Here is a 26,788-nt window from a genome sequence, read left to right on the forward strand (position 1 = left end):
CCTTTTTTGCAATGCATAGATGCATACTACACTTCCCTGTGAAATAGCTTGGAACTGTATGAGCTACATAAACAAAGTCACAGTGAACACTAACTCACTGATATCACCGGTTCACTATGGTACCAGGAGGGCAGGCTACTTAATTAATCAGCCAAAGCAACCGTCAATGAGGAGTACGATTAGGTAGCGCTGTGCACCTGCCTAGCAGAAACTAGAAACTAGATCACATAATAAAAATATTCTTAACGTAAACTAAACATAACTCACCTCTGAGTGAGAACTGCTTTTGAGAAATTAGCATTATAGAGACACAACTAACTTAGGGGTCGATTATGTTGGCGGGTGGATCTCCACCACACGCATGGCAGTTGCGATCCACCCACCAATTACCACCGCCCGCCTGCCATTCCCCCTGCCACACAATGGTGGGGGAGACCACAGTGGACGGAGAGACCATCCACCGGTTTTCCACCGGTCGTACAGGCGACCAGGCGGAAAAGGGCTCACATATGATGGCGGTGTCTGCAAGACACCACCATCCATATTGTGATGTGTGGCACTGCAGGGCTTTCCATGGCGGAGACCCTGCCATGGAAAGCCAGGTGGAGATCGCTGTCTGGGGCCTGTTGCAGGCCCCAGGTTGTTGGGGGGGGGGGGTTGAGGGTACACATAGGGGGTACCTATGGTACCCCTCTGCATTTGCATGCACAAGGTGGCAGGCACCGCGAGGTGCCTGCCATGTTGTGCATGCAAATGCACAACATGCATTTCCAGCATTGTGGCTACCCCACACAATGCTGGGAATAGGAGATGCCACGGTGGCGGTGGCATCCTAATTGCAGGTGCTGGACCGCCGCACCCCTGGATGACGGTTCTGCATTCCGCTGCGGTGGCGCAATACAATTCACTGAGCAACAGAATCTCAGCAGTGAGCAGGTCGAACAGATTCTGCTTTCTGTCAAACATATCTTTCCAGCGGTGCATCAGTTGCTGGACGGTGCCCCGAACCTGCCTTTTTTACTGGCACACCCTCCCCTAGTGCAGCTGACACACCTGCAAGGGGTTTCCACTACCGGGCCTGCTGCCAGCATGAAGGGGTGGGGACGCTGCACATAAAAAACAAGTGCTGCCACCTCCTCCTCGGTGAGCCAGGACTGTACACTGGCCAGTGACACCTGCAATTGAAGAGACCCTTTGCCATGGCTCTGGGTGGGGTAAAGAAAGATTGGAAAGGAAACAGGAAAAGGAAGAAAAGGAAAGAAGAAATAAAGAAGTAAGGGGAAAAATAAACAAAATACAAAAAGTCATGATCAATATTTACTTTATTCAATTAGCATCAGAAATTATACCATCAATAAGTGTCATTCCACAATATAAAATCCATAAAAGGTTCAGTATCAAACATAAGCATCATACACGCCTAATAAAACTTTGAAATTGTCTAAAAATGTAAGCTGGTCACGCTTGGTTAAAATTCAAAGGTGCAAGTAAAGGGCGGATTCACTTTTGTCACAAATTGGCCCATTTGGGACAAATTAAAACAATATGTAAAGAGTCCAGTGCAGAGAACGCATCCCATGTGCAACTGGGAGGGTCTTGTGGCTCACGCCATCCTGCTACTGACTGAGGGAACATATTCAAAGGAAACATTTTAAAAGTCTTCTGTGGGTAACCAGTATATCCATTGTTAAATAAAATTCAATTTTATCTATAGATTTCACCTTGGCATAATGTGTACAGCAATGCTTGCACCGTGAATCTAGGAATCTAGCTTCTTGGGTCTACACCGGAAATACTCTCTTAACTCATACAATCTCTGATGTGGAGAGTAGCTCTGGTGAATTGGAAAGATGAGCTATGCCCACATTTGTCTGGGTCATTTTTATGTATCTCAGCCAGGGTATACGCAAGCTTTAGTCCATGTTCAAACAATCTCTCAATAATAATCTTTTAAATTCTAATTCTTTTTTGGTCCATATAGAACACCATAAAAGTATGGGGCACAAACGTATGTAGTCAGCTGTAAAGCCTGCCCCTACCTCATTGTGTACTATTTCTGCAGGGATATTCTGCGGAATTCGTAACAATTTCCTTAAATATTTATTTTCTCCCGTTTGTGTAGAAGTAAAAGAATTGTAACCCCAAATCTCCACTCCAAAGACTACAGTTGGCACACACTTAGCATTTGTAGCCTAGACGCCTGTAAAAGGCATCAATGCTAAAGGCAACTGTATTAGAGGATTGGGCATGTGATTTCAATAATGGTCCCAGGACAATGTATCGTCCAACAGTATGCCTAAATAGCTAAACTTGTCCATATTACCTATGTTGTTGTCCTTTATTTCATTGTTTTTTGTCTTGCTGCCTCTGGGTCCTATGGTCATGGTATACGATTTAGAATAATTAATTTTCAGTCCCAGATTTTCCATAACATTTTAAAAACGACATAATAAAATTTGAGGTCATTGGCTGTACGGGAGATAAGAACAGAATCATGCACGTACAACAAAGAGGGAACCATCATCTTTGCAATGTTCCCCTAAAAACTGATCTAATTGATTTATATATATGATAAAAAGAAAAGGGGCTAAAATACAACACTGCCGGATCCCTTTCCCTAACTGAAAGTGCTAAGTGCATTCCCCTGATGGACTATATCTTACCGATGCTTCAAGCCCCATGTGCAAATTATGCAAAAATGCCACTAAGGCCTCATCCATCCCCATGTCCCTCAGCACAGCCCACAGCCGCTTAGATCTCACCACTGTGTCACAGGCAGTGCGAGGTCCATGATGGCTAAATGTACACTTTCTTGTTTAACCACAGTATATTTTTTAGGTAAAGGATTTAAATTCAGATTTTGTTCTGTAGTGCTTTGTTCCGACCTGAACCCATATTGAATTTCTAACAAGATATTGTTATTATTAACCCAGTCGGTCAGACGCTTCAAAAAGACCCTACCCAGCACTTTTACTTCTGTGTCTATCAGGAAAATCGTACAGTAGCACGCTGGATCATCTCGGTTCCCTTTTTTGAAAATGGGTAGTATGACTGATTGCTTCCACGAAAAGGGAATGTGACCACGTGCTGCTACTTTCAGATGTTGGGTGATCAATGGGACTCACAGATCTATACACAATCTAAAAAGGTCACCTGGAACCCCATCTGGGCCCGGTGCCTTCCCCGATGACAGTTCCATTATGCATTCGCTCACCTCTTCCATTTCAAAATAGACAGTGGTTCCTTTAATCAGTGTCACCTGAATATATGTGACCAAAATGATCTTCCCATTTTTGTGCAGGTATAGTAACACTTAAGTCTGCTACTGTACCCTCATTAAAAAGTGGCTGGTTAACTACTCTCCAGAAGTCTTAAGCGTATCCCAGTCTTCCTTCTCCAGGGTGCTTAATCATTCCTGTGAGCTAACGCATACGCCCTCCTTGCCGCTTTCACAGCGCATATCTTCTCAGGTTTTGTTTTAAGGGCTAACTTTTGATCTTTATGGGCCCTTCAACAGTTCTTATTGAACCATTTAGGTCTTGGTCTAATTGTCCTGATGTTATGTCTAGTCAGGCCTTGATGGGCCTCTTTGCAAATAATCAACATAGAATCTAAAATGGCATGATCTTTCGCATGAATATCACTTCAAATTCATGACTGACCTTCTGGACCAAATTCCTTAGAAAGTCCTCGGGAATGAATTTCCCCCAACTAATACCCATCCCTTGAGTTTTCCGTGTTAGGGGGGTCTTTATAAATGATTGAAGTCTTCGCTTCAGGATCACTTCAAACAAACTTTGCCGTAATAAGGTTGTGATCACTAAAAGTACTCCATACTGAAAAATCTATCCGAAACTGAAGCAGGCGGGCAGATGCCACAATATAATCAATAGCTGTGCTATTTCCCTTCAGAGTAGGGATGGCCATGAGTGAGTCAAACTCTTCTTTGAATAAAACATGAATAATGTTTAGTTCTGAAACCAAAATATTAAAATGATCGCCCTGGCCTGAGTGCTTAAAATAAATCTGCTCTGACCCCTCTAAGTGTTCCTGATCCCACCTTTCCTCAGCACAAGTCTTACAGGGATGTAGGTTGAAAAACTCCAGTTAGCAGGACTATTGGCGAGAAGGACCACTCTGACAATGTGTTTTTTGCAAAATCTTCCAAGCTCTCTGTCCAGTGCTATCTTGGAAGAAGGAGAATTATAAACATTGATTATCAACACCTTGGCATGATGGTCAAACTATAGTGGTACTCCCAGGATAATGCCTGAGTCAAATGTTATTAGTTCTGTAGTGCAGTCTAATCTTAAACTTATAAACATTGCCAGGCCCCCTTTTCCTCTACCAAACTAGGAGGCCTGGACTTTAGCCTCAAAAGGATAAACCCATCCATAAATAAATTTCCCCTATATGAAAGCACGCTACCCCAAATGTTTTACATAGATCCCCCCGCCCCCGGTTTGTCAGCTAAAAGTGAGCTTAGCCCTGCAATATATTTTAGCTCAGTACGGACAAATTACTTTTTATGGTGTTCAAAGGTGCTCCTTCCTCCAGCTCCCTCCCTATCTTATTATTACACATTTAGTACACACATTTGTATCCTCTCTGGGATCCAACTGACGGGGCCATTCTCTTTTTTGGGCAGTCAATCATCATCTGCTAGGGCATCAAAACGGTTGTTATGAAGGTGTACCCGGAAAACTGGGCATGTTCACCGTGCCCCCTACTATCACTGTTGCATGTGTCTGTGCATCCTCCCTAGGTACGTTGAGTGCCCTAATAGAAAGTAACACACTTTTGGCCGAATTGTGAGTATTGAAATTAACAATGATGCAATCTCCTTGTATGTCCGGCTCCAAGGCCACCACACCCGCCTTAGCATCAAGATTGTATTAGCGAATCTGGGTAGAAATATTCTGATAGCAGCCCAACCAGTTCACAGTCAAATTAAATAATGGTTCATAAGTCTCTTTGTGACCCCTCCTTAGGCCTGGAACACCTGTGTGGATAATCATATATGGGCATGAAGCTAGGGGCAGTCTTTCACCGTTTTAAAAGGCTTCCTCGAGCCACTTGAGCTGACAAGCTTGGGAACGCCTGCTTGCCCGTAGTGGAATTGTGCCTGTGAAAATTAAGTGGCAGCATGTCCAGCTACCTACTAACTTTTTCCCTACTGATGATGGAGGAATCCAGAAACACGTGTCTAGGGATACGCTACTAACAATATGGCATTACCCAATTATCATTTCGAACTTTGTACTGAGCGAAAAACAATGTACTACATCGACCAAGATTCCTAGAGTTTATGATGCTGAGATGTGATGGCATTGTGCTCCTATCCCCTTTCTTAGGAAAGCAGGTGAGTCTGTTACATGTCTCGGTTGGCCAGGTTTGAGTAGCCACAAAAAAAGTCACAAAAACCACAAAAGAAATTAAAATGCACATAGAGACACACACTAATATAACAAAAATTAAATGAGGGGTAGATACATTTGATAGGGTGAGGATTCGAGAGAATAAAGAGGAATTGCATTAGGGGCCCAGCAGCATAAAAACAAAATGGCTGCGCCCATGCAGATTGCGTGGTGCCATATGCGTGTGATTTGGAATGCAAGGACAAAGTCCTCATTGTGTTTCGCAACGTGAACAAGTGCACAGATAAACTCCCCATGCTGAACTCCACACTAAGCTGTAGAGGGTTTTAGCCACTACACGGAGTTCCGCAATGCGTCGGTTCCAAGTTGCTGGATGCAGCAGAAATGTGAGTCTTTTGCGAATGGTCAAATCCACGCAACAGTGGAGATGCATCTATTGTACTAAAAGATGTACCACTCAGCCAAGGAGATGTGGCGATTCTGCTCGGGATGCATCGCTCAGCAGAGGATGCTTTGTTTCCACTGGCCAAACACCATAGGCCTCCTTCCAAGGGTCAACGGCTGGGTGGCACCACCTGGCCGTGAAAACTCACAAATGGCAAAGTAAAGGTGTAAAAGCAGGTTGTTTTGAAGTCTAGTATGCCCGTGAGACATCAGATCAGGAACGGCTAGCTGGCCCTAGCAGTTACTCTGGGTTCAAGTGATGCAGGTCCAGTACCCTTACCCAGGCAAGAGAGCAGCAGGCAGTTGTTTTCGGCAGAGCAAGGCAAGAGTTCTGCAAAACAGAAGGCCAGCGGAGTGGCAGTCCTCTCAGCAGCAAGGCAGTCCTTCCTGGCAGAGACTTAACAGGTCCAGAAGCATACTGAAGGGGCGGTGTCAGAGGTCCAGTACCCGGCTGTGCCTTTGAGGTGGTGGAAACTTCAAATACAGGCCTTTGAAGTATACAGAGGTCCTGCCCTCCCTGTCCTCAGCCCATGCTCACTACACGGGGTATGTAGCCCTTTATGTGGGGACAGGGCATAATCTATTTAAGTGTAAGTGAGGCTGTGTCCAGCTTCTCCATTCCAACCTGTCAGGATGGCCTATCAAGCCACACCAACGCTTCCATTGTGTGTAATTTGAATCAGTGATATCTTCCCCTTTAGAGATTACGCTCATAAAATGTAATGCGGCAATCCCAATGTTAGCCTTAGGGAAATATTATAAAACTTGCAGTAGTGAAAAACAAAGAGATTTTCACAACCAGGACATTAAAAAACGGAGGTACATATCCTACTTTTTACAGACATTGGACCCTAACCTCTAGCCTGTCCAGGGCCAACCCTAGGATTGACTTATATGTATTAAAAAGGAAGGGTCTTGTCTGGCAAAAGGTTTATTTTGCCAGGTTGAAATAGCAGTTCAACTACACATACAGGATCTGCAATGGCAGGCATGAGACATAGTTAGAAGGCTACTTAAGTGGGTGGCACATTCATTGATGTAGGCCTACTAGTAGCATTTAATTTACAGGCCCTAGGGACGTATAGTGCCACTTTACTAGGGACTCAAAAGTAAAATAAATATACCAACTGGGTTTGAGCCAATATTCTAAGAGAGCGCATGCACTTTAGGATGGTTAGAGTGGTAAAGTGCCCAGAGTCCTAAGGCTGACAAAAATGAGGTCAAAAAAAGTGGAGGAGTAACGAAAAACATTTGGGGTGACCCAGCAGAGAGGGTTATTTTCCCCAAAATAACGTATGCCCCTCTCTTTCAAACCTCTTTGTTTCTGTACTTTTTATGTTAGGTGGGAGCGGAGAGGGTTTGAAGGGATGGACTGAGACCTTCCACATGCTGCCAAAGTCTCGACCTGCATATGTGTGACATTTTCAAGTGTTCAGCGAGTTCATGTGTGACATTTGTTTGCCATGTGTGACATTAGTCACACAAACTTGCGAAGCCTTAGATGCTTACTGCTGATGCCGAGCTCGGGTCCTACAGGCCAAATCGCGACAGGGGGTCTTTTAAAGTCCAGCCCTGTGGCAGGTGGGTGCGCCCTGCCATGGCACACCGCTAGTTCCTAGGAGGTGCCCGGGTGCCAGAATACCCATAGTAGTCTGGTTCAGGAGACTGCTTGTGCGAGGGACTAAAGTGAAACGAAGGTGCTGGAGAACGACGTGACTCACGCACGCTGTCATGGCAACCATCATGTACCTGCAGCCAAAGCCTCTCTGGGGCTCCAGCCCACAAACATAACCTGACAACATCCAACCTACTCGACCCCAAGCGTGATGCAAGAGGGGCAGCAATATCTAAGTGCACTGTCAATGTGCATGAGCCACGTTTGCGTTGACAGCATGTCTTTTTAAAGATGCAGTGCACGCGATTTCAGAGGCCATCTGGTGGAACTTCAAATTACGTGAAAAATGATTTCAGTGCCGTAATGCGGCGACGATGACACATTTGCGTTAGTTTGACCCCCGATGAGTGACACTTGATAGGGCTCATGTGCTGGCTGGTCGAGGTCTTGCTCGCCCTGTAAGCTTAAGCCAGGGCTGTGACGACTTAGTGATGGGCGTGGTCTGTGTTAATTTGGTAATATAGGTTTCTTTTTAAGGTGTTATGGTAATCGCGTTTAGAGCAGGGCCTTTCACCCAAATGGCCAGAGGCAGTGCAGGCCTATCGAGGAAATGAAGGAGTGGGATGAGTCACTGACCTCTGCATTGATTCAGAAACTGCTGTTTCTCATCGTGGATGGCAGGAGCTGGCCAAATGGTGGAGGTCAGTGCAGCTTCCTTCCAGGTCAGGCAGCCCGGTCGGAGCATGTTGAGTGTTTTACTTTTGTTTATTCTACTCCTGCTTGAGTCCAGTTTTTTTTTCCAAGGAAGAAGTGACTGAGTTTGCAGTGTGCTCTTGGGCACATTAAATTAGAGTAGCCAGCAATATATTACCTGAGTCAAAACAGCAGCATGTCAGCTCAGTTTTAACTGAGCACTCATTAATCTTTGGCAAAGCTGCCCAGTCCGTCCCTCTGTCCCGCCCCCCAGGAGTAGAAAAACGTGTCAGAGTCTGCTGTGTGCTGCTATGTGCTCTCGGAACTGGTAGGAGATCAGAGTTGAACGCACCTGGAGGAGGAGAAACTAGGAGAATTTTTTCTTGCCTGACGAAACAGCAAGTAAGTGAGCTTGATTTGAATTCTGCTCTTTTGGCATTGTTGTTCAGGCCGACCCCACTCTCCCTCTGTCAGTCAGTACATGAAGTGCCAGACTGAGCCAGTGCTGACACTGCAGTATGGACACCCCGAGCATAAGAAACCTAATGCATTTACCAAGGCTTGTTTGCATTGTTGCCCACGCCGACCCCACTCTCCCTCTGTCAGTCTGTACCTGTAGTGCCAGACTGAGCCAGTGCTGACACTGCAGTATGGACACCCCGAGCATAAGAAACCTAATGCATTTACCAATGCTTGATTGCATTGTTGCCCAGGCCGACCCCACTCTCCCTCATGCCAGTCTGTACCAGAAGTGCCAGCCTGAGCCAAGACTGACACTGCAGTACAGACCCTCCAAGACTAAGAAACCTAATGCATTTACCAATGCTTGTTTGCATTGTTGCCCACGCCGACCCCACTCTCCCTCATACCAGTCTGTACTTAATGTGCCAGCCTGAACCAGCACTGACACTGACGTATGGACAATGAGAGACTACTAAGCAACCAAATGCATTTGCCAATGCTTGTTTGCAATTCTACCCGGGCCAACCTCACTCTTCCTAATGCCAGCCTGTACCTGAAGTGCCAGCCTGAGCCAGCGCTGGAAATGCAGTACGGACTCTCGGAGACTAAGAAACCTAATGCATTTACCAAAGCTTGTTTGCATTGCTGCCTAGGCCGACCATGCTCTCCCTCATGCCAGCCTGTACCTGAAGTGCCAGCCTGAGCCAGCGCATACACTGGGGTACGGTCCCTCCAAGACTAAGAAACCTAATGCATTTACCAGTGCTTGTTTGCATTGCTGCCTAGGCCGACCATGCTCTCCCTCATGCCAGCCTGTACCTGAAGTGCCAGCCTGAGCCAGCGCATACACTGGGGTACGGACCCTCTAAGACTAAGAATCCTAATGCATTTACCAATGCTTTTTTGCATTGTTGCCAAGGCCCACCCCGCTCTCCCTCATTCCAACTGGACCTGCAGTGCCAGCCTGAGCCAGTGCTGACACTGCAGCTGAAGAGAGAGGGATGAAGAGAGATGGGAGAGGAGAACAGACATTCAATCAATCAATCATAACATTTGTATAGCGCGCTACTCACCCGGAGGGGTCTCAAGGCGCTGGGTGAGAAGGGAACGTTACTGCTTGAAAAGCCAGGTCTTGAGTTGCTTCCTGAAGGAGAGATGGTCCTGGGTTAGCCGGAGGTGGATGGGGAGGGAGTTCCATGTCTTGGCTGCCAGGTAGGAGAAGGATCTTACTCCAGTGGTGGCTCTGCGGATGCGTGGAACGTCGGCGAGGGCAAGGCTGGTTGATCGTAGCTGGCGGGTGGGAGTGTAGAAGTTCAGGCGGTTGTTGAGGTACTTTGGGCCCAGGTTGTGGAGGGCCTTGTGTGCGTGGGTGAGGAGTCTGAACGTGATCCTCTTGCTGACGGGGAGCCAGTGCAAGTCTCTCAGGTGGCCGGAGATGTGGCTGTGATGGGGGATGTCCAGGAAGAGACGTGCGGAGGCGTTCTGGATGCGTTGGAGTCTTTTCTGAAGTTTGGCTGTGGTTCCGGCATAGAGGGTGTTTCCGTAGTCCAGACTGCTGGTGACGAGAGCCTGGGTGACCGTCCTCCTGGTTTCGGTGGGGATCCACCGGAAGATCTTTCGGAGCATGCGCAGGGTGTTGAAGCATGATGATGAGACAGCGTTGACTTGTCTGGTCATCGAGAGGGAGGAGTCCAGGATGAAGCCCAGGTTGCGTGCATGGTCCGTTGGTTTGGGAGTGGTGCCCAGGGCAGGGGGCCACCAGGAGTCATCCCAGAGGGAGGGCGATGATCCCAGGTTGAGGACTTCCGTTTTGTCTGAGTTCAGTTTCAGGCGGCTGTTCTTCATCCACTCGGCGACGTCTTTCATCCCATCGTGTAGGCTGGTTCTGGTGGTGGCGGGGGGGTCGTTGGTGAGGTAGAGGATCAGCTGGGTGTCGTCGGCGTAGGAGATGATGTTGAGGTTGTGTTGGCGTGCGATGGCTGCGAGGGGGTTCATGTAGACGTTGAAGAGGATGGGGCTGAGTGAAGATCCTTGTGGTACGCCGCAGATGACTTCGGTGGCCTCGGATACGAATGGGGGAGGTGGGCTCTCTGGGTTCTTCCGGTGAGGAACGAGATGATCCACTCCAGTGCCCTGTCTTGGATTCCGATGTTGCTGAGGTGCTGTACTAGGGTGCGGTGACAGACAGTGTCGAACGCTGCGGAGAGGTACAGGAGGATGAGGGCCGCTGTTTCCCCGTTGTCGAGCATGGATCTGATGTCGTCTGTGGCTGCGATGAGGGCGGTCTCGGTGCTGTGGTTGGCTTGGAAACCGGATTGCGAGTGGTTGAGGGATCCGTTCGTCTCGAGGAAGGCGGCAAGCTGTCTGTTGACGGTCTTCTCGATGACTTTGGCGGGAAAAGGGAGGAGCGAGATGGGGCGGAAGTTCTTGAGGTCGGTGGGGTCCGCTGTTGGTTTCTTCAGGAGGGCGCTGAGCTCGGCGTGCTTCCAGCTCTCCGGGAAGATGGCGGTGTTGAAAGAGGCGTTGTTGATGTCCCGGAGTTGGGTGCGATGATGGAATCGGCTTTGTTGAAGACGTGGTGGGGGCAGGGGTCGGTTGGTGATCCGGAGTGGATGGTGTTCATCATGCGGGTGGTGTCTTCGGTGTTGACCGGGGTCCAGGCGCAGAGGGTGGTGATGGGGGGCGTTGGTCCTGAGGTTGGGTGCGTGGTCTGTGCGCCGAATCTGTTGTGTATGTCGGCGATCTTGCTGTGGAAGAACGAGGCGAGTGAGTCGCAGAGGTCTTGCGAGGGAGTGATGTCGTTGTTTCCGGTGCTGGGGTTGGAGAGCTCTTTGACGATGCTGAAGAGTTCCTTGCTGTTGTGGGCGTTGTTGTCCAGTCGTTCTTTGAATGCGGTCTTCTTGGTGGTGCGGATCAGCAGGTAGTGTTTGCGGGTGGCGTGCTTGAGGGCAGTCATGTTGTCTGTGGTCTCGTCGTTGCTCCAGGCTTTCTCGAGGGTGCGGCAGTTCTTCTTGGAGTTCTTAAGCTCGTCGGTGAACCAAGAGGCTTTCTTGCTGCCGGGTCTGCTGGGAGGGGTCTTCAGTGGTGCGAGGTTGTCAGCCCAGTTGGTGATCCACTGTGTGAGGTTGCTGGCTGCTTCGTTGGGGTCCGTCGTGCTGGCGGAAGGGTTCTGGCAGAGAGAGGTGGTGAGCTGGTCGGCGGTGTTCTTGTTCCAGCTCCTGCGAGGAACGTGTTGTGGGTGGTGGTGGGCCATGGTCCTTCTGAAGCTGAAGTGGACGCAGCTGTGGTCAGTCCAATGAAGTCCGGTGGAGTGGCTGAAGGAGATGTATTTGCTGGAGGAGAAGACTGGGTCAAGCGTGTGGCCAGCGTAGTGGGTGGGGGTGTTCACAAGTTGCTTGAGTCCGAGGTTGGCGAGGTTGTCCAGCAGGGCGGCGGTGTTGCTGTCGTTGTTGTTCTCCAGGTGGAAGTTGAGGTCCCCTAGGAGGATGTAGTCAGCGGAGGGGAGGGCGTGCGGGCTGATGAAGTCTGCAATGTCTTCGCTGAATTGTGTGCATGGTCCCGGGGGTCTGTAGATGAGGGTGCCTCTGAGGGTCGTCTTGGGGTCGGTGTGTATCTGGAAGTGGAGGTGTTCGGCGGCGGTGAGGGTGTCGTCGGAGTTAGTCGTGATGCAGAAGGTGTTCTTGTGTACGATGGCGATGCCTCCTCCAGTCTGGTTGACGCGGTCCCTCCGGGTGATCTTGTATCTGTCCGGGATGGCGATGTCAGGCGCTGAGGAGGCGTTCATCCAGGTTTCCGTGAGGAAGGCGACATCTGGTGATGTTGTGTCGAGCAGGTTCCAGAGTTCCACGGCGTGTCTGTGGATGGAGCGGGTGTTGAGCAGGATGCACTTGAGGTGCTCATTGCTGGTGCCTGGCTTGGCGGGTGCGGTGCAGGTCCGGAGGCAGGTGAATCGGCAGGCTTGACAGGCGAAGGGTCCGTGGGTGCATTTCGGGGTGGCTTGGTAGCAGGCGGGGTTCCGGACGGCGTTGAGTGCGTTGAGGGTGGTGGCGTCGTAGGTCCGTCGTGTGGTCTGGTGTCGGCGGGGGCCAGGGGACCTGGAGCTGGGCACGGTCCAGGCGCGGACGGGCGCAGACGGGCTTGCCTTTGGCACGCCTTCGGCGCACAATCGGCGCGCCCGCTGCGCGTCCGCGCGGTCTCCATTTAAGGCGAAGTGGGAGGGAGGACCAGCTGGGAGGCGGGAGCAGGGAGGACACAGAAGAAAAGGGGGCAGGGCCGCGATGACACGGCGGCGGGAAGCGGGGGTCACACCAGGGGAGGCAATGAAGCAGGAAACAGAGGTACAGAATCAAAAAACAAATACAAATACTAAATACAACAGAGGCAACAGTGACAAGCAGTCAGGGCACAGGAGGGCAAAAACGGCAAAACGGCACAACGAGCAGCAGCGAGGGGGCACATACACAGCTGGAGGGCCGTGTGGCACGGGGGTGTCCTGAGGACAGGTCACACTCACCTGCGCCGCGCGGTCTCCATTTAAGGCCAAGTGGGAGGGAGGAGCAGCTGGGAGGCGGGAGCAGGGAGGACACAGAAGAAAAGGGGGCGGGCCGCGATGTCACGGCGGCGGGAAGCGGGGGTCACACCAGGGGAGGCAATGAAGCAGGAAACAGAGGTACAGAATCAAAAAAACAAATACAAATACTAAATACAACAGAGGCAACAGTGACAAGCAGTCAGGGCACAGGAGGGGGACATTAACGTAAGGACACACAAAGGGGGCTAAAGAGAGATGTTTTTAAAGGAGAGCAGTTATTAACATAAGGACACACAGAGGGGGCTGACAAGAGATGTGAGAGTAGAAGAGACATTAACAAAAAGACACTCACAGGGTGCTGGAGAGAGATGTGAGAGGGGAACAGACATTAATTAAGGATGCTTACGGGGGGCTGAAAAGAGATGTTAGAGAACAGACATTGACATAAGAACACTCACAGAGAATGAAGACAGATGTGAGAGGAGAAAGGGTATTTGCATAAGGATACACATAGGGGCCTTAGCAAAGATGTGACAGGAGAACAGACATTAACATAAGGGCACTCATAGGGGACTGAAGAGAGATAAGAGAGGGGAACAGACATTAATAAAAGGACACACATGGGGATGAAGAGAGATGTGAGAGGAGAACAGACATTAACATAAGGACAATCAGAGGGGGCTGAAGAAAAACGTGAAATGAGAAGAGAAATTAACATAAGGGCACTCAAAAGAGGCTGAAGAAAGATGTAATAGGAGAACAGACATCCACATGAGGGCACTCGCATGGGGCTGAAGAGAGATGTGATAGCAGAACAGACTTTAACATAAGGACAATCACGGGGGCTGAAAAGAGATGTTAGAAGAACAGACATTAATTAAGGACACTTACGGGTAGCTGAAGAGAGATGTGAGAAGAGAATAGACATTGACATAAGGACACAGACAGGGGGATGAAGAGAGATGTGAGAGGAGAACAGACATTAATATAAGGACACACAGGGGGCTGAGGACATATGTGGGAGGAAAACAGACGTTTTACATGTTTGAATTAACTTGTTTTCTAGAATTTCAGGAACACTTAAAGTAAATAACAGAGTGAATGCAGTTTATTTTTATTTATTTTTTAGAAACATTAATGCATACATTGAATGCTGTGTCTGTAGATTAGGTTTTCCTCAATTTTACTTTCACACATTTTGTTTCTATTTTTTGAAGATTTGGACTTGGCAGGGCGTGTGTTTTGAAGGACATGTCAGAATAATCTGTGAGAAGCGGATATTGGGTGACACGTGATATTGATTTGCAGAGTGTGCCCCTCTAACACAACTACTGATAAAGTGTGCCCTCCACGCATTTTTACAGGCCCAGAGGATGGAAGAGTCTAGGAGGTTGGGCCGTGCCAGGTCCAGGGTTCTGCTTCTCTGTGTCACCCTCTTCTTCAATGTAGGATGGGGTAAGTAAAAGACAGCTCCATAACCACACCGCTCTGCTTCTAGGCAGTTTGTGACAGGCCATTGTGCACTGGTGTATGTTTAGGGCTGTATTTATAGTTCTTCAGTTTGCTTATTTTTACACTACTATTAGCATCACTGATGCACATTATTATTCTTACTATACCGTTTCTTGGAAAGCGCCATGGCTACCCAGATAGGGGCTTCCCAGCACTGGGGTGCATTTGCATTTTTATTCATAAAAACTGTTCTCCTGTTCCTTTGCTGTTCAGTGACATGTATTGTTTTGTTATTTGCTATTTTTTTAGGACTGGCATTAGCAAACATCTTTTGTTTTTCCCAAAAAATGTAATTAAATAAAACATCCACAGATATACGTACATACATAGAGTGGCCCTCAGTCAGTTCTCTTCATCCATTGGTCTATTTTAGTGCCAATTACATCTTAGATCCGCAGACACCAGCATAGAACATGGGTCACTGGTTCAGCCCACTTCATCCATTGGCTACTGACAGTGTGAGTTACGGTATTGTGGCCTCTTCACTCTGCTTCCGCCTTAGGACAAAGGAACACCAGCCGACAGGTAAAAGAGCCCCGTACTAACTGACTGAACTGACTCCTAGCCCATCGAGTTGGCTTTGGCGCTGCTCAGGGGTGGTATATAGCCTCTCCATGCACAAGGTGGCTCTGCGCCAGGCAGTGGGGCAACGCCGCCGTTGCAGAGGAGCTGCCACATAATGTACCTATAGTGTGTGGAACAATAATCACACACCATTAACATATGCCCATACAGCAAAAACCTCACTTAATGGCAGTTTCAAATATACATGGACATTTCCATTGAAATAGAGTTCTGCTGTTGTGGTTGTTGCCTCTACCATTGGTGGACTCAATAAACAGGGATAAGACGGTCCCACAACCAAGACTCCTCTTTGTAAATCCACGCCAGGACACCTTGCTGTTCTGTCTATCCGCAGTTTCAGGTTCACTAAAAAACTTGTATGTGTTTGTGTAGTTTGATGCTGGTGCTGTGTGTGCACCACAATGTGCTATTTGGCTCAGAAGAAGCTTCTCACTGTGAGTCTGGTTACATTCTGGGGTTGGTTTCTGTATTTAGGCAGTGGGAGGATGTAGGCAGTTAGTGTCACCCGGGGGTCTGTGTATTCGGGAAGTACGAGGATGTCAGCAGTTATTGTCATGTGGATGGTGTGTATTCGGACAGTGCAAAGATGTCTGCAGTTAGTGTCGTCTAGGGGTTTGTGTATTCGGGTAGTTGGAGGATGTAGGTGAGGGTTTCATCTGGGGAATTGTGTATTTGGTTAATGTTAGACCTGTCACCATTGGCTTGGGTCTCCCTCCCATTTTTTTCTCTTGCCTCCTGTGTTTTTGCTATATGTTTTTCTGGTGTAAGATGCTTTGGGCACTGTGCCACTGCTATTCAGTGCACAGTGCAAGTGCTCCCTATAGTAAAGTATTGGATTGGATTAGTGACTCCATGATTGTCTATTTGTTTTACTTGTCAGACCCTAGTACAGTGCACTATGTGTAACCAGGGCCTGTACATCAAATGCTGCTGGTGGGCTTGCAGCACTGGTGGAGACACCCACAGTAGCAGCTTGTAAAGTGTGTCTCAGGCCTGCCATTGCAGAGCCTGTGTGCAGTCTGTGACTGTCATGTCGACTTGGCAAGTGCACCCACTTGCCACTCCCTAAACCTTCCCTTTTCTACATTGTAGTCACCCCTAAAGTAGGCCCAAGGGCAGGGTGCATTGTATGTCAAAGGTAGGACATGCCCTGATGTGTGTAGCATGTCCTGATAGTGAATTACAGCCAATTTCGTTTTTCATTATTGTAAGGCTACCTGTTCTGCCCATTCTGCCCATAGGCTAGAATGGGCAGTTTTATTATAACATCTTATAATCCTAACTGACTCAGGGAACTAGGTAGAAATTCAAGTTTAGTATGCCTGAACTCAAAATGATAAAATACATCTTTTAGTGAAGTTAGTTTTAACATTCTGTGTTTGAAAATAGCCTAATACCACTTTTAGAAAGTAGGTATTTTCTTGCCTAACCATCCAGCCTGCCTCTGCTAGTTTGTGTATTCCATGTCTGGTTTGTGAGTGACAGGGGCTGGGGTGGCTCCAGGAGACAGGGTGAGTCAGCACAAGGCTGATTAGACCTATCTCCATTGGGAGTGGTGGGAGGAGTAGCACCTGGGCCTGAATAGGGCTGTGCCTGCCTTCCACAATGCTGGTTCCACCTCCTGTGGTGTGTCTGATGGCCCTGGCCCACACTGACAAAGGAAGAATTTGTGCACTGGCAGAATGCACACAGAACTGGTTTGGAATAGGTACAGACACTCTCTGCCTTCAGAGACAAAGGATTTGTGTGTATAAAATGGGGGACCCAGACCCCAGAACTTTAGATCACTTCTGGGAATAAAGACGAGCCTGTGCCAAGGAGAAGAACCAATGAAGCTGAAGTAGGAGTCTGCCCCTGTACTGTGCTGGTGGGGTTGGCCTTCAATGGTTACTTTATTGCCAAGGAAAGAAAAAAAGGAACTTAGTGTGTGCTTTGCAATCTTGAAGAAGAATCTCCAAGGGCTTGATCTGTTCTTGCCTCCTGCCTAAAGTCTCAGGGATACAAGTCTTCACCCCCAGCTCCCCTGAATTCCCTTGCTGAGGAATTCTGCCTGCAGAGAGGTGCCTACTGTTGTTTGGGCCCTCTGAGAAGATTACGAGTCGTTGGGAGCTGGAAGCGCAACGCAACGAGGAGAAGCGTGTTGCCGCCGCAGCAGTTGCCGCTGCATCGCCGAAGAAGGGTGCCGCCGCAGCTGTTCTCCGTTGCATCATCGATGAAGCGCGTCGCATCACCGGAGAAGTGTGTCGCCATCATGGAGGTCGCTCTCGCATCACCGGAGAAGTGTGTCGCAGGGCCTGTCGAGGCTCAGAAGATACCGAGTTTGCCGCACGGCCGCCGGGTGTTGACGCATCGCATCCAACATTGTTGCATAGCATCAAGATGTCATTTTGTTGCATCGCACCGGATCATCGCATCGAGGCGCCATCTTGTCGCATCGCATCGGATCACAGTAAGAAACTGATGCATCGCCACCTCTTTGGAAAAGGAACCGACGCATGACCTCCCCTGCGCTGCAGTAAGAAACCGACCCATCATCTCCCTAGAAGCAAGGAACCAACGCATCACCTTCCCTGCGACCCTTTTGTTTGTATTACGTGACGCATCCAAGGTACTTTGAGAGTAAAGTGTCGCATTTACCATCTACATTGAGCTAAGCTATTTCTACCGTTTTAAAGTCTATTTTTGATTACTGTATTGTGGATTTTTGTTGTTTGGTCTTGTGTTAAGTCTAATAAAGATTACTTATATTTCCAAACTTGTGTGGTGTCCATTTATAGTGTTTTCACTGTATTACTGTATATGTTCACAAATGCTTCACACTGCCTCTAAGATTAGCCTGTCTGCTCGTGCCAAGCTATCAAGGGGGTGAGCTGGGGTTATTTTAGAGTGTAGCCCCTTACCCTGACAAGACGTAAGGGTCCCTATTTGGATAAAGGTACCTACCTCTGTTAACTAGAGACCCCCAGTTCTAACAGTTAGTATGAGGATGAAGGCAGCTGGTATCATCTGGGGATTTGTGTATTTAGGCAGTGTGAGGATGTAGACAATTAGTGTAATCTGGGAGTTTTGTGTTCGGGCCGTGGGAGTATGGTGGCACTTAGTGTAGTCTTGAAGTTTGTGTGTTTGGTCACTGGGAGCATTTAGGCAGTTAATGCATTCTGAGGGTTTCTGTATTTAAGCAGTGGGAGGATGTAGGCAGTTAGTGTCATCTGGGATTTGTATATATGGACAGTGAAAGATGTCCGCAGTTAGTGTCATCTGGGGGTTTGTGTATTCAGGCAGTAGGAGGATGTAGGCAGTGAGTATAATCTAGGGGTTTGTGTATTTAGGAAGTGCGAAGATTGAACCAGTTAGTTTCATCTGGGGTGGTTTATTCGAACAGTGGAAATATGTCCGCATTTAGTTTCGTCGAGGGGTTTGTGTATTCAGACAGCGGGAGGATTTAGGCAGTCAGTGTAGTCTGACGTTTGTGTATTCGAGCAGTGGGAGGATGTAGGCAGTTAGTGTGGTCTGGAGGTTTGTGGATTCAGGCAGTGGGAGGATGTAGGTAGTTAGCGTTTTCTGGGGATTTCTGTATTTGGGCAGTGAGAGGATGTAGGCAGTTAGTTTTCTCTGGGGGTTTGTGTATTCTGGCAGTGGGAGGATGTGAACAGTTAGTTACATTTGGGGGTTTCTGTATTTGGGTATTGGGAGGGTATAAACAGTTAGTGGCATCTTAGGTTTTCTGTATTTTGGCAGAGGGACAATGTAGGTAGTGTCGTCTGGTGGATTGTCTCTTTTGGCAGTCGCAGGATGTCAGCAGTAAGTGTTATCTGAGAGTTTGTGTATTTGGGCAGTGGGTGTATGTAGGCAGTTAGTGTTGTTTGGGGATTTGCATTTGGGCAGTACGAGGATGTATGCCGTTAGTTTCGTCTGGAGGTTTCTGTATTTTGTCACTGGGAGGATGGAGGCAGTTAATGTCATCTGGGGTTTGTGTATTCAGAAAGTACGAGGATGTCTGCAGTTGCTAGTGTCATCTGGGGTTTGTGCATTTGGACAGTGAAAGATGTCCACAGTTTGTGTAGTCTGGAGGTTTATGTATTTGGGCAGTGGGAGGATGTAAACAGTTATTGTCATCTGGGGGTTTCTGTGTTTGGACAGTGGGGGATGTAGGCAGTTAGTGTCGTTTGGGGGTTGGAGTGTTTGGGCAGTCGCAGGATGCCGGCAGTTAGTGTCATACGGGAGTTTGTATATTCGGAAAGGGGGAGGATGTAGGCAGTTATTGTCATCTGGGAGTCTCTGTATTTGGGCAGTGGGAGGATGTAGGGAGTTAATGTAATTCTGGGGGTTTCTGTATTTGGTCACTGGAAGGATGTAGACAGTTATTGTAGTTTGTGGGTTTCTGTATTTGGGCAGGGGGAAAATTTGGGCAGTCAGTGTCATCTGGAGGTTTGTGTATTCAGGAATTATGAGCATGTCAGCAGATAGTGTCTTGTGGGGGTTGTGTATTCAGTCAGTGCAAAGATGTGTGCAGTTAGTGTCGTCTAATGGTTTGTGTATCCAGGCAGTGGGAGGATGTAGCAGCGTGTATCATCTGAGGATTTGTGTATTTAGGCAGTGGGCGGATGTAGACAATTAGTGTCATCTGGGGTTTTTTGTGTTCAGGCAGTGGGAGTATGGTGGCACTTAGGGTGGTCTTAATGTTTGTGTATTTGGACAGTGGGAGGATGTAGGCAGTTAGTGTCATACAGCGTGTCTGTATTTGCGAAGTGGGAAGAGGTAGTCAGTTAGTGCCATTGGGGGCTTTCTGTATTTGGGAAGTGGAAGTAAGTAGACAGTGTGTTCTGGGGGTTTCTGTATTTGGGCAGAGGGAGGATGTAGGCAGTTAGTTTCATCTGGAGGTTTGTGTTTATATTTTTGCAGTCACAGAATGTCGGCAGTTAGTGTAATCTGGGAGTTTGAGTATTCGGGCAGTGGAAAGATGTAGGCGGTTAGTGTCATCTGGGGGTTTGTGTATTCAGGCAGGGGGAGGATGTAGTCAGTAAGTGTAGTCCGAGGTTTGTGTATTCCAGCAGTGGGGGGATGTAGGCAGTTAGAGTTGTCTGGGTATTTGTGCAGTCGGGCAATGGGAGGATGAAGGCAGCTAGTGTCTTCTGGGGTTTGTGTATTTGGGCTGAGGAAGGATGAAGGCAGCTAGTGTCTTTTGGGGTTTGTGTATTTTTGTCAATTTGAGGATGTAGACAGTTACAGTCATCTTGGGGTTTCTCTATTTGGTGAGTTCGACGATGTAGGCAGTTAGTGTTGTCTTCAGGTTTGTGTATTCAAGCAGTGGGGGGATGTACGCAGTTTATGTAGTCTGGATGTCTGTGCATTTCGGCAGTGGGAGGGTATAAGAAGTTAGTGTCATCTGGGGTTTGTGTATTCGGAGAATGTGAGAATGTCAGCAGTTAGTGTTGTGTGAGGGTTTGTGTGTTTGGGAAGTAGGAGGATGTAGGAAGTTAGTGCTGTGTGGGGTTTGTATATTTGGGTGATGAGGCTCAAATACAGAATACAACCCAATCGAAAATGGGTTCTTCCATGCATTACCCCATTAGGCATCATAGGCCGAACCTCCCAAATGCTATAGAGAAAGGGCGCAGTGCACCTAAAGATGACGCGCCGCCTGGTCCGCCTCGACTCCTTTGGCGGGAAAGTACCAAACAGTGATTCTGAAGCTATCGTAAGGAACCACCATCTCAAAGTGAACTAGAACACCCCTAGCCCCAAACGCTGATTCAAAACTAGACAACCACGAAAGACTCTAGATCTGGTTCATATTTAACAATGAACTTGGAAAATAAGTCTTCTCAAAACAAAGGATAGGAGAACTGCCAAGGTTTCATTAAAGGTGCATCAGTTATCCCTTCTTCTTCCAGTAAACAGGTGCCTCACAGGTGCAGGGACTTATGGGCCAGAATACACAGATCTGTGAATCTGATTCTAGCCTCTGTTTTGGGTCTCCCAGAGCAGACACAGCAGAGAGTTGTGATTCTCCAGTTAACATGCAAAGAGAAGCTTGATTTCATTAAATACAACGGAAGCTAACGTTATGCAATAACCTTTTATTGCTGCCGCACCATGTAGCGCTTTAATGAACATCGGGGCATATTTACAAGAAGTGACACATCGCTGCCACAACGCAGCAATGCGTCAAAAACAATGCACCGCACTGCGCCAATGCAAATATCCACAGTTGTGCCATATCGACATCTTGGCAGACCGTGGAGCAACGCTGCATCCTGCATCAGAAGAACTGACGTAGGTGCCTCAAAAGCACTGCGAGTCTACTTGAAGCAACGGCTGAAAAATTGACGCAAGGCAGAATTGCATCAGGTAGCGCCTGTACGATCAGCCAGCAGCAGTCACCAATGTGTGAAGCGGCAAAAAATCATACTAAAAACAACCCATCTCCCGAAAACTACCTTTTTGGGGACCATAGAGGGGTCCTCAATGGAGCAGGGCTGCAGTAGTCAGGACCCTCAACCATCCAACCTCAACAACAGTCCTGATACACATGCAGAGACCCAGGCAAAAGGGAAGAGGAAGTGTAACTTTAGTCAAGAGGAAAATTAGATACTGGTCACTGAGGTGACCAATTATTAGCCCCAGATCTTTGTGAAGTCCAAGTTGCCACTTTCTAAAAAGGAGAAGATATGGAAGCCAATAGTGCAGAAAATAAACTGCGTCGGACAAGCAAAGAGGACTGTCGCTGACTGTAAAAAGCACTGGCATTACTGCAAGCTCAGAGCCAAGAAAACATTTGCGGCGAACTGCAAGGTAGCATTGCAGACAGGAGGAGGAAGCCCAGCAGGCCAGATGGTGTTGGAGGAGCGGGTGGCAGCTGTATTCCCGGAGGAGTTGGTGACTGGAATTTCGGGACAGGAGAGTGCAGCATATGAGAACCAACAGTAGTCAATGGGTAAGTCACAAGAAGTGCAAATGTGTGAGTAATGGGTCATGGTGGTGATCTCAGCAAGATATGTCCCTTTGCCACAGTGTGCTGTGTGCATCTTGATGTACTGGGTCCAGTCCCCAGTTCCACCTATCCAGAATGCAAGTAAATTACATATGCCAATCACACATTGCACATGCCAAAACAGCCCGCCATGTTCCTAACTGCCATGTACAAAGTACTACACCACTCCATTTCACATTTGCCCTACTGCCTCCTGTTGAACAACATGTAAACCATATCCGCTATGTTAAAATTGTAAGGGGCAGACAAACCTATGCAGCGTGGCGCCACAAGTCATTTTGTTGCGCCAAGCTGTGTCACTTTTGAAGCACGGGGGTGTGAAATATTTACACCAATATGCCGCACCTCTGGGCTTCCCCCTGTGCTGCTGCACAAAGTGCTGCCATGTGCCGGGGCAGGCACTCTTGCACCATGGTGCAAGGGGGTCTCTGTGGCATGACTGATTGATTTTGCACATGCACGTGACCCTACCTGCACAAAATAACTCCCAATAGCTGCCTCCCTCACCCTATGTGCATTGCAGAAAAGCGGCAAGCACTGAAAGTTGAAAAGTCACAGTAGTAAAACCATAATATATCCTTTTTGTGCATCCGTTTGCCTACCCTGGGAAGCCTTCGGCCAATGATTTATTCTCAGCTTCGGTCTTTAAAAATTGTCAAGTCAAGTGAAGTCTCAGCTGTTGCTTGTGAATACACAAAGCAAGACACATGGCACGGCCCATACACAAGACAAACCCCCTCCGTCACTTCTAAGGAAATTGTTGTGGCGATACGGTGTTTGGCTCATTTGGGAGGAAGGTAAGTCTACCAGCTGCACCGGTCCACTCCGCTCTGCTGCAATTGTTGAGTTTTGGAAAACTTCACCCTCCATACGGAGTGCAGAGTTCTTAAACCTCAGCAAACTTTGCTGGCAGAGGGGAGTTAACCATACGGTGTTTGGCTCATTTGGGAGGAAGGTAAGTCTACCAGCTGCACCGGTCCACTCCGCTCTGCTGCAATTGTTGAGTTTTGGAAAACTTCACCCTCCATGCGGAGTGCAGAGTTCTAAACCTCAGCAAACTTTGCTGGCAGAGGGGAGTTAACCATACAGCCTTAATGCAAACATACAATGCACTGACAGTTCAATAATTAATACTCACTGGTAGCATCGGGGTCCTCGAACGAGTCCACCTCCCCTGTGTGTATGGTTGGGGTTCACCTGGGAGAAATAAACAGAGTTATAATGACCTGTGAATGCTGGACTAGTATACAGAGTATGCATTGAGCACAAGACATTGACATTACACAAGCATCTAATCTCCAGACCATGAGATTCATTTACAAGAACGTGTGCAATGTGGCACCGTAAACCCTTTGACTGCGCCACTATGCGACACTTCACCAGCACAGGCTTGTAACAATTTAACAGTTATGTGTTGCATCCCTGTGATTTTTGCCTGTGCAGGTGCATGATTATGTGCCATGCCCTGACACAGGCACACTTGCACTATGGTACAAGAAAGTCTGCGTCACGGAGATGATTGTGTATGTGCAGGAATGGACACCTTCTTGCACATGGTAAATTACCATTTGATTTCCTTGCAATATGTTTGCCGTAGGATACAGAAGGCATAGTAAGTTGTAAATACATTTGAATGAGGCTTTTTCTCTAAGCCCTTGGTGCCGCCAGTGCTTCACATTCAATAATGGAGGAAGCAATGTATAGTGTCACTGGAGACCTGTAAATAAGCCACAAAAGTATGTTTGTAGGTATTGACTTACCAATAGGGCCACCGACTTCTAGTCCGAAATGGTCCAGCGAGTCTACCTCTCTGCTGGCAACATCCTGCCAGCGGTGTCTGAACTGATGGACCGTCCGATCCACATCATGAATTCGTGACATGTGGTGCTAGACCTTCTCCCACCTTAGCCAGCGTTCCTTCGGTGGTTACCCTTTGCTGACACGTCCCCCGGTGCTGAGCATTCTGGGCAGGAACTGGAAATGAGCCAAAGTAGGCCCACAAACCCATTGAATGCCAGGTTTTTGGACCTGCCTGTCACGTTAAAAGTTGATGAGTTAAGAACAACAGAAAAAACAAATAGAAACGTAGAAACCCAACCTTAATACTAACCTACACATATCTACCCCAAAACACTCACAAACACCCTGAAAAACAACAATTTTAACAAGACAAGAACTTTAAGAGGACAATAAACAGACACAAAATGTAATCAGTTCACAAAACACAGGACAGAGTAATGAAACTGAATCAGCAATTTACAACCGACTCCTCTAATGAGCACCCTCCTAGGACTACTTAGTGAAAGAGAAAGTAACTGTGTACTTCCTGATTTGCAGACATTGCATCATATCCTGTATGGATTCAACACGTTTTTATGTTTTGCGTCATATTTTTGTCCATGCATCGTGGTTTAGACACAATTGCCAATCCATGGATCACATCTGCATGCGTGACGTTTCTATAGGTTGTGTGGTTTTTCATTTTTTGAGTAGGCTTAATGAGGCAAAATGCATTTGTACAGGAGATTCGACACAATCATTTTGTTGTGTCAGTATTCAACAAGATGTGACCCGTTTTGTGTGTCAAAGTGACTCAACCCAGAATAATGTAGAATTAAGAGGTGATGCGTGGTCTTGTGCAAGTAATACGTCACGTAATACTTATATAAGGTTTCCTTACAACATGATGCATAAATTTTACTGTGGACTGGTCCTTTTTGGTTCTGACATTCACGTACGTCCTGGAATATGTACCAAATCTTTGGGGCTTATTTACAAGTCCCTTGCGCTACCGGTACGTCACTTTTTCCCATATTATAAGTTGCACACTTGTGGCGCATGGTGCTTGTGAATAAGCCCCTTTGTTTCTAATGAAAATTGTGTGATGTTTGTGGTTCATTTACAGTCACCTTACACCACAGGTGCATCACTTTGTGTAATGCACCAATGGCCCAGCCTGAAGGACAATTCTTGCAAAGACACAGACAGGCACTCTGCGTGGCTTTACATCTGCTTGTATATATTGGTACTTCTCACGTAGCACTTTGCATGTTGATATGTAACATGGGTGTTGATGTGGATTTTCTATAGAACACACATGTCCACTATTGTATTTCCACATTTACGAGCAATCATACAGGCGGAAATGCATGAGACTGCTGCGCCACACCTGCTTTGGTGTCACAAGGCACAACGAGGTGACAACTCTTCTTTTCTCAACCATATTCCCTCTTTCAAAGCGTGCTGCATTTTACAGCACACATATGAAGAGGTAATCTTCCAAAATGATTCTTTTGGTGGATGAGGCACCCTTTCTGCAGCAAAGCATATTATCAACACCACCCAGCCATCCTTACACCATAGTGCAAGTGTGCCTCTGCCAACGCATGGCAGCACTTTGTGCGCAAGAACGGGTAAACCACAGAGAACAACATATGTTAGCAAATAAGTTGTACATCTGTGCTTCATAAATGAGCCAGCTTGGCTCTGCAAATGGACTTGCAGCAACATGCTGTGTTACTTCGTCGTTCACAGGGACAGTGGTGCTCAGTATTGGCACTTTGCATTAGAGAAGAATGTATTAGACAAATCACATTGTTACGTACTATGCTCTGCTGCTTATGTAATAACATTGCCTAATGGCATACTATTTCACTACATGTATAATTACTTTTATGTGTGAATGCCTCTTAGCATCAGTTTTGTCAGTCACCTCTTGAGGCAGATGCATATGCTATGAAAGACTAAGGTATGTAGCCACTTTCATGGTGCCGTGCACACATGCCGATCTGTGTGCCACATCTGTAGATGTTGATAGCATGATTAACGCACATGTATCAAAGGTGTGCACACACAAGCGGAGGCAGCACCTTCATTTTCATGTTGTTTTATTTGGGAGGCAAAGGCGTATGTAGACACATGTTACCCACACAGGTCAGTTGGATGAATCAGACCATGGAATTTTAACAGACATACACGCAACTTACATTTGATGCTGTTGGTATCTAATGACCGGTGTACAAAAGGAACACACCTTCAAGTCTTTCATGTGTATTTGTGATTTTATTTGAGACATTGGTGATGATTTGTACGCATGTAGAAAGTTGGGAGACAATGTGCGTGCGATGTCTTATCCCTGCAGCTCTTTGTTCTGCTTCAGCTTCATCATCAGCACCATCCATTGGTCCGGGGGCTGTTCTTCTTCATCCCAAGGCACATTCGTTTTAACACATATATTGTGTAATATTGAACATACCAAGATCATCTTGGAGACCATTTCTGGTGACTACAGTAGCCTCCACCTGATAAATCCCGACAATGAAACCTGGCCTTGGGCAGGACAACGCTTTTCTTTATGATATTTCTTGTTTGGCAATGTGCATGGTTGTAGGCCTTTTGCAGATCAGTCAGGGGATGTGTGGTGTCATCCACCACGTCTATAAGCCATATCCTTGATCAGCTGTAAGTGGAAAGGAAGAGAACTGTATTATGTTTTGAACATATTTGAGTATACATGGCATGTTGTGTATGTCATGTTTACCAACATTTTCAGTGCGATTGCAGTTTGGTAAGTT

The 26,788-nt window shown here is 47.4% G+C and overlaps 1 protein-coding gene across 1 annotated transcript in view; it reads left to right on the forward strand.

Moving 5' to 3' along the window:
• The window catches only part of LOC146839319 (lectin-like), a 331,447-nt gene that overhangs the window by 56,410 nt on the left and 248,249 nt on the right, over positions 1–26,788 (forward strand). The window contains exon 3 of the mRNA XM_085650338.1: positions 14,488–14,578. Coding sequence (XP_085506464.1) covers positions 14,497–14,578 — 82 coding nt within the window. The 5' untranslated portion in view covers positions 14,488–14,496. The remainder of the gene's footprint in view (positions 1–14,487; positions 14,579–26,788) is intronic.

The sequence above is a fragment of the Triturus cristatus genome, chromosome 4_1, assembly GCF_964204655.1.
Source record: "Triturus cristatus chromosome 4_1, aTriCri1.1, whole genome shotgun sequence".
Taxonomy (NCBI): domain Eukaryota; kingdom Metazoa; phylum Chordata; class Amphibia; order Caudata; family Salamandridae; genus Triturus; species Triturus cristatus.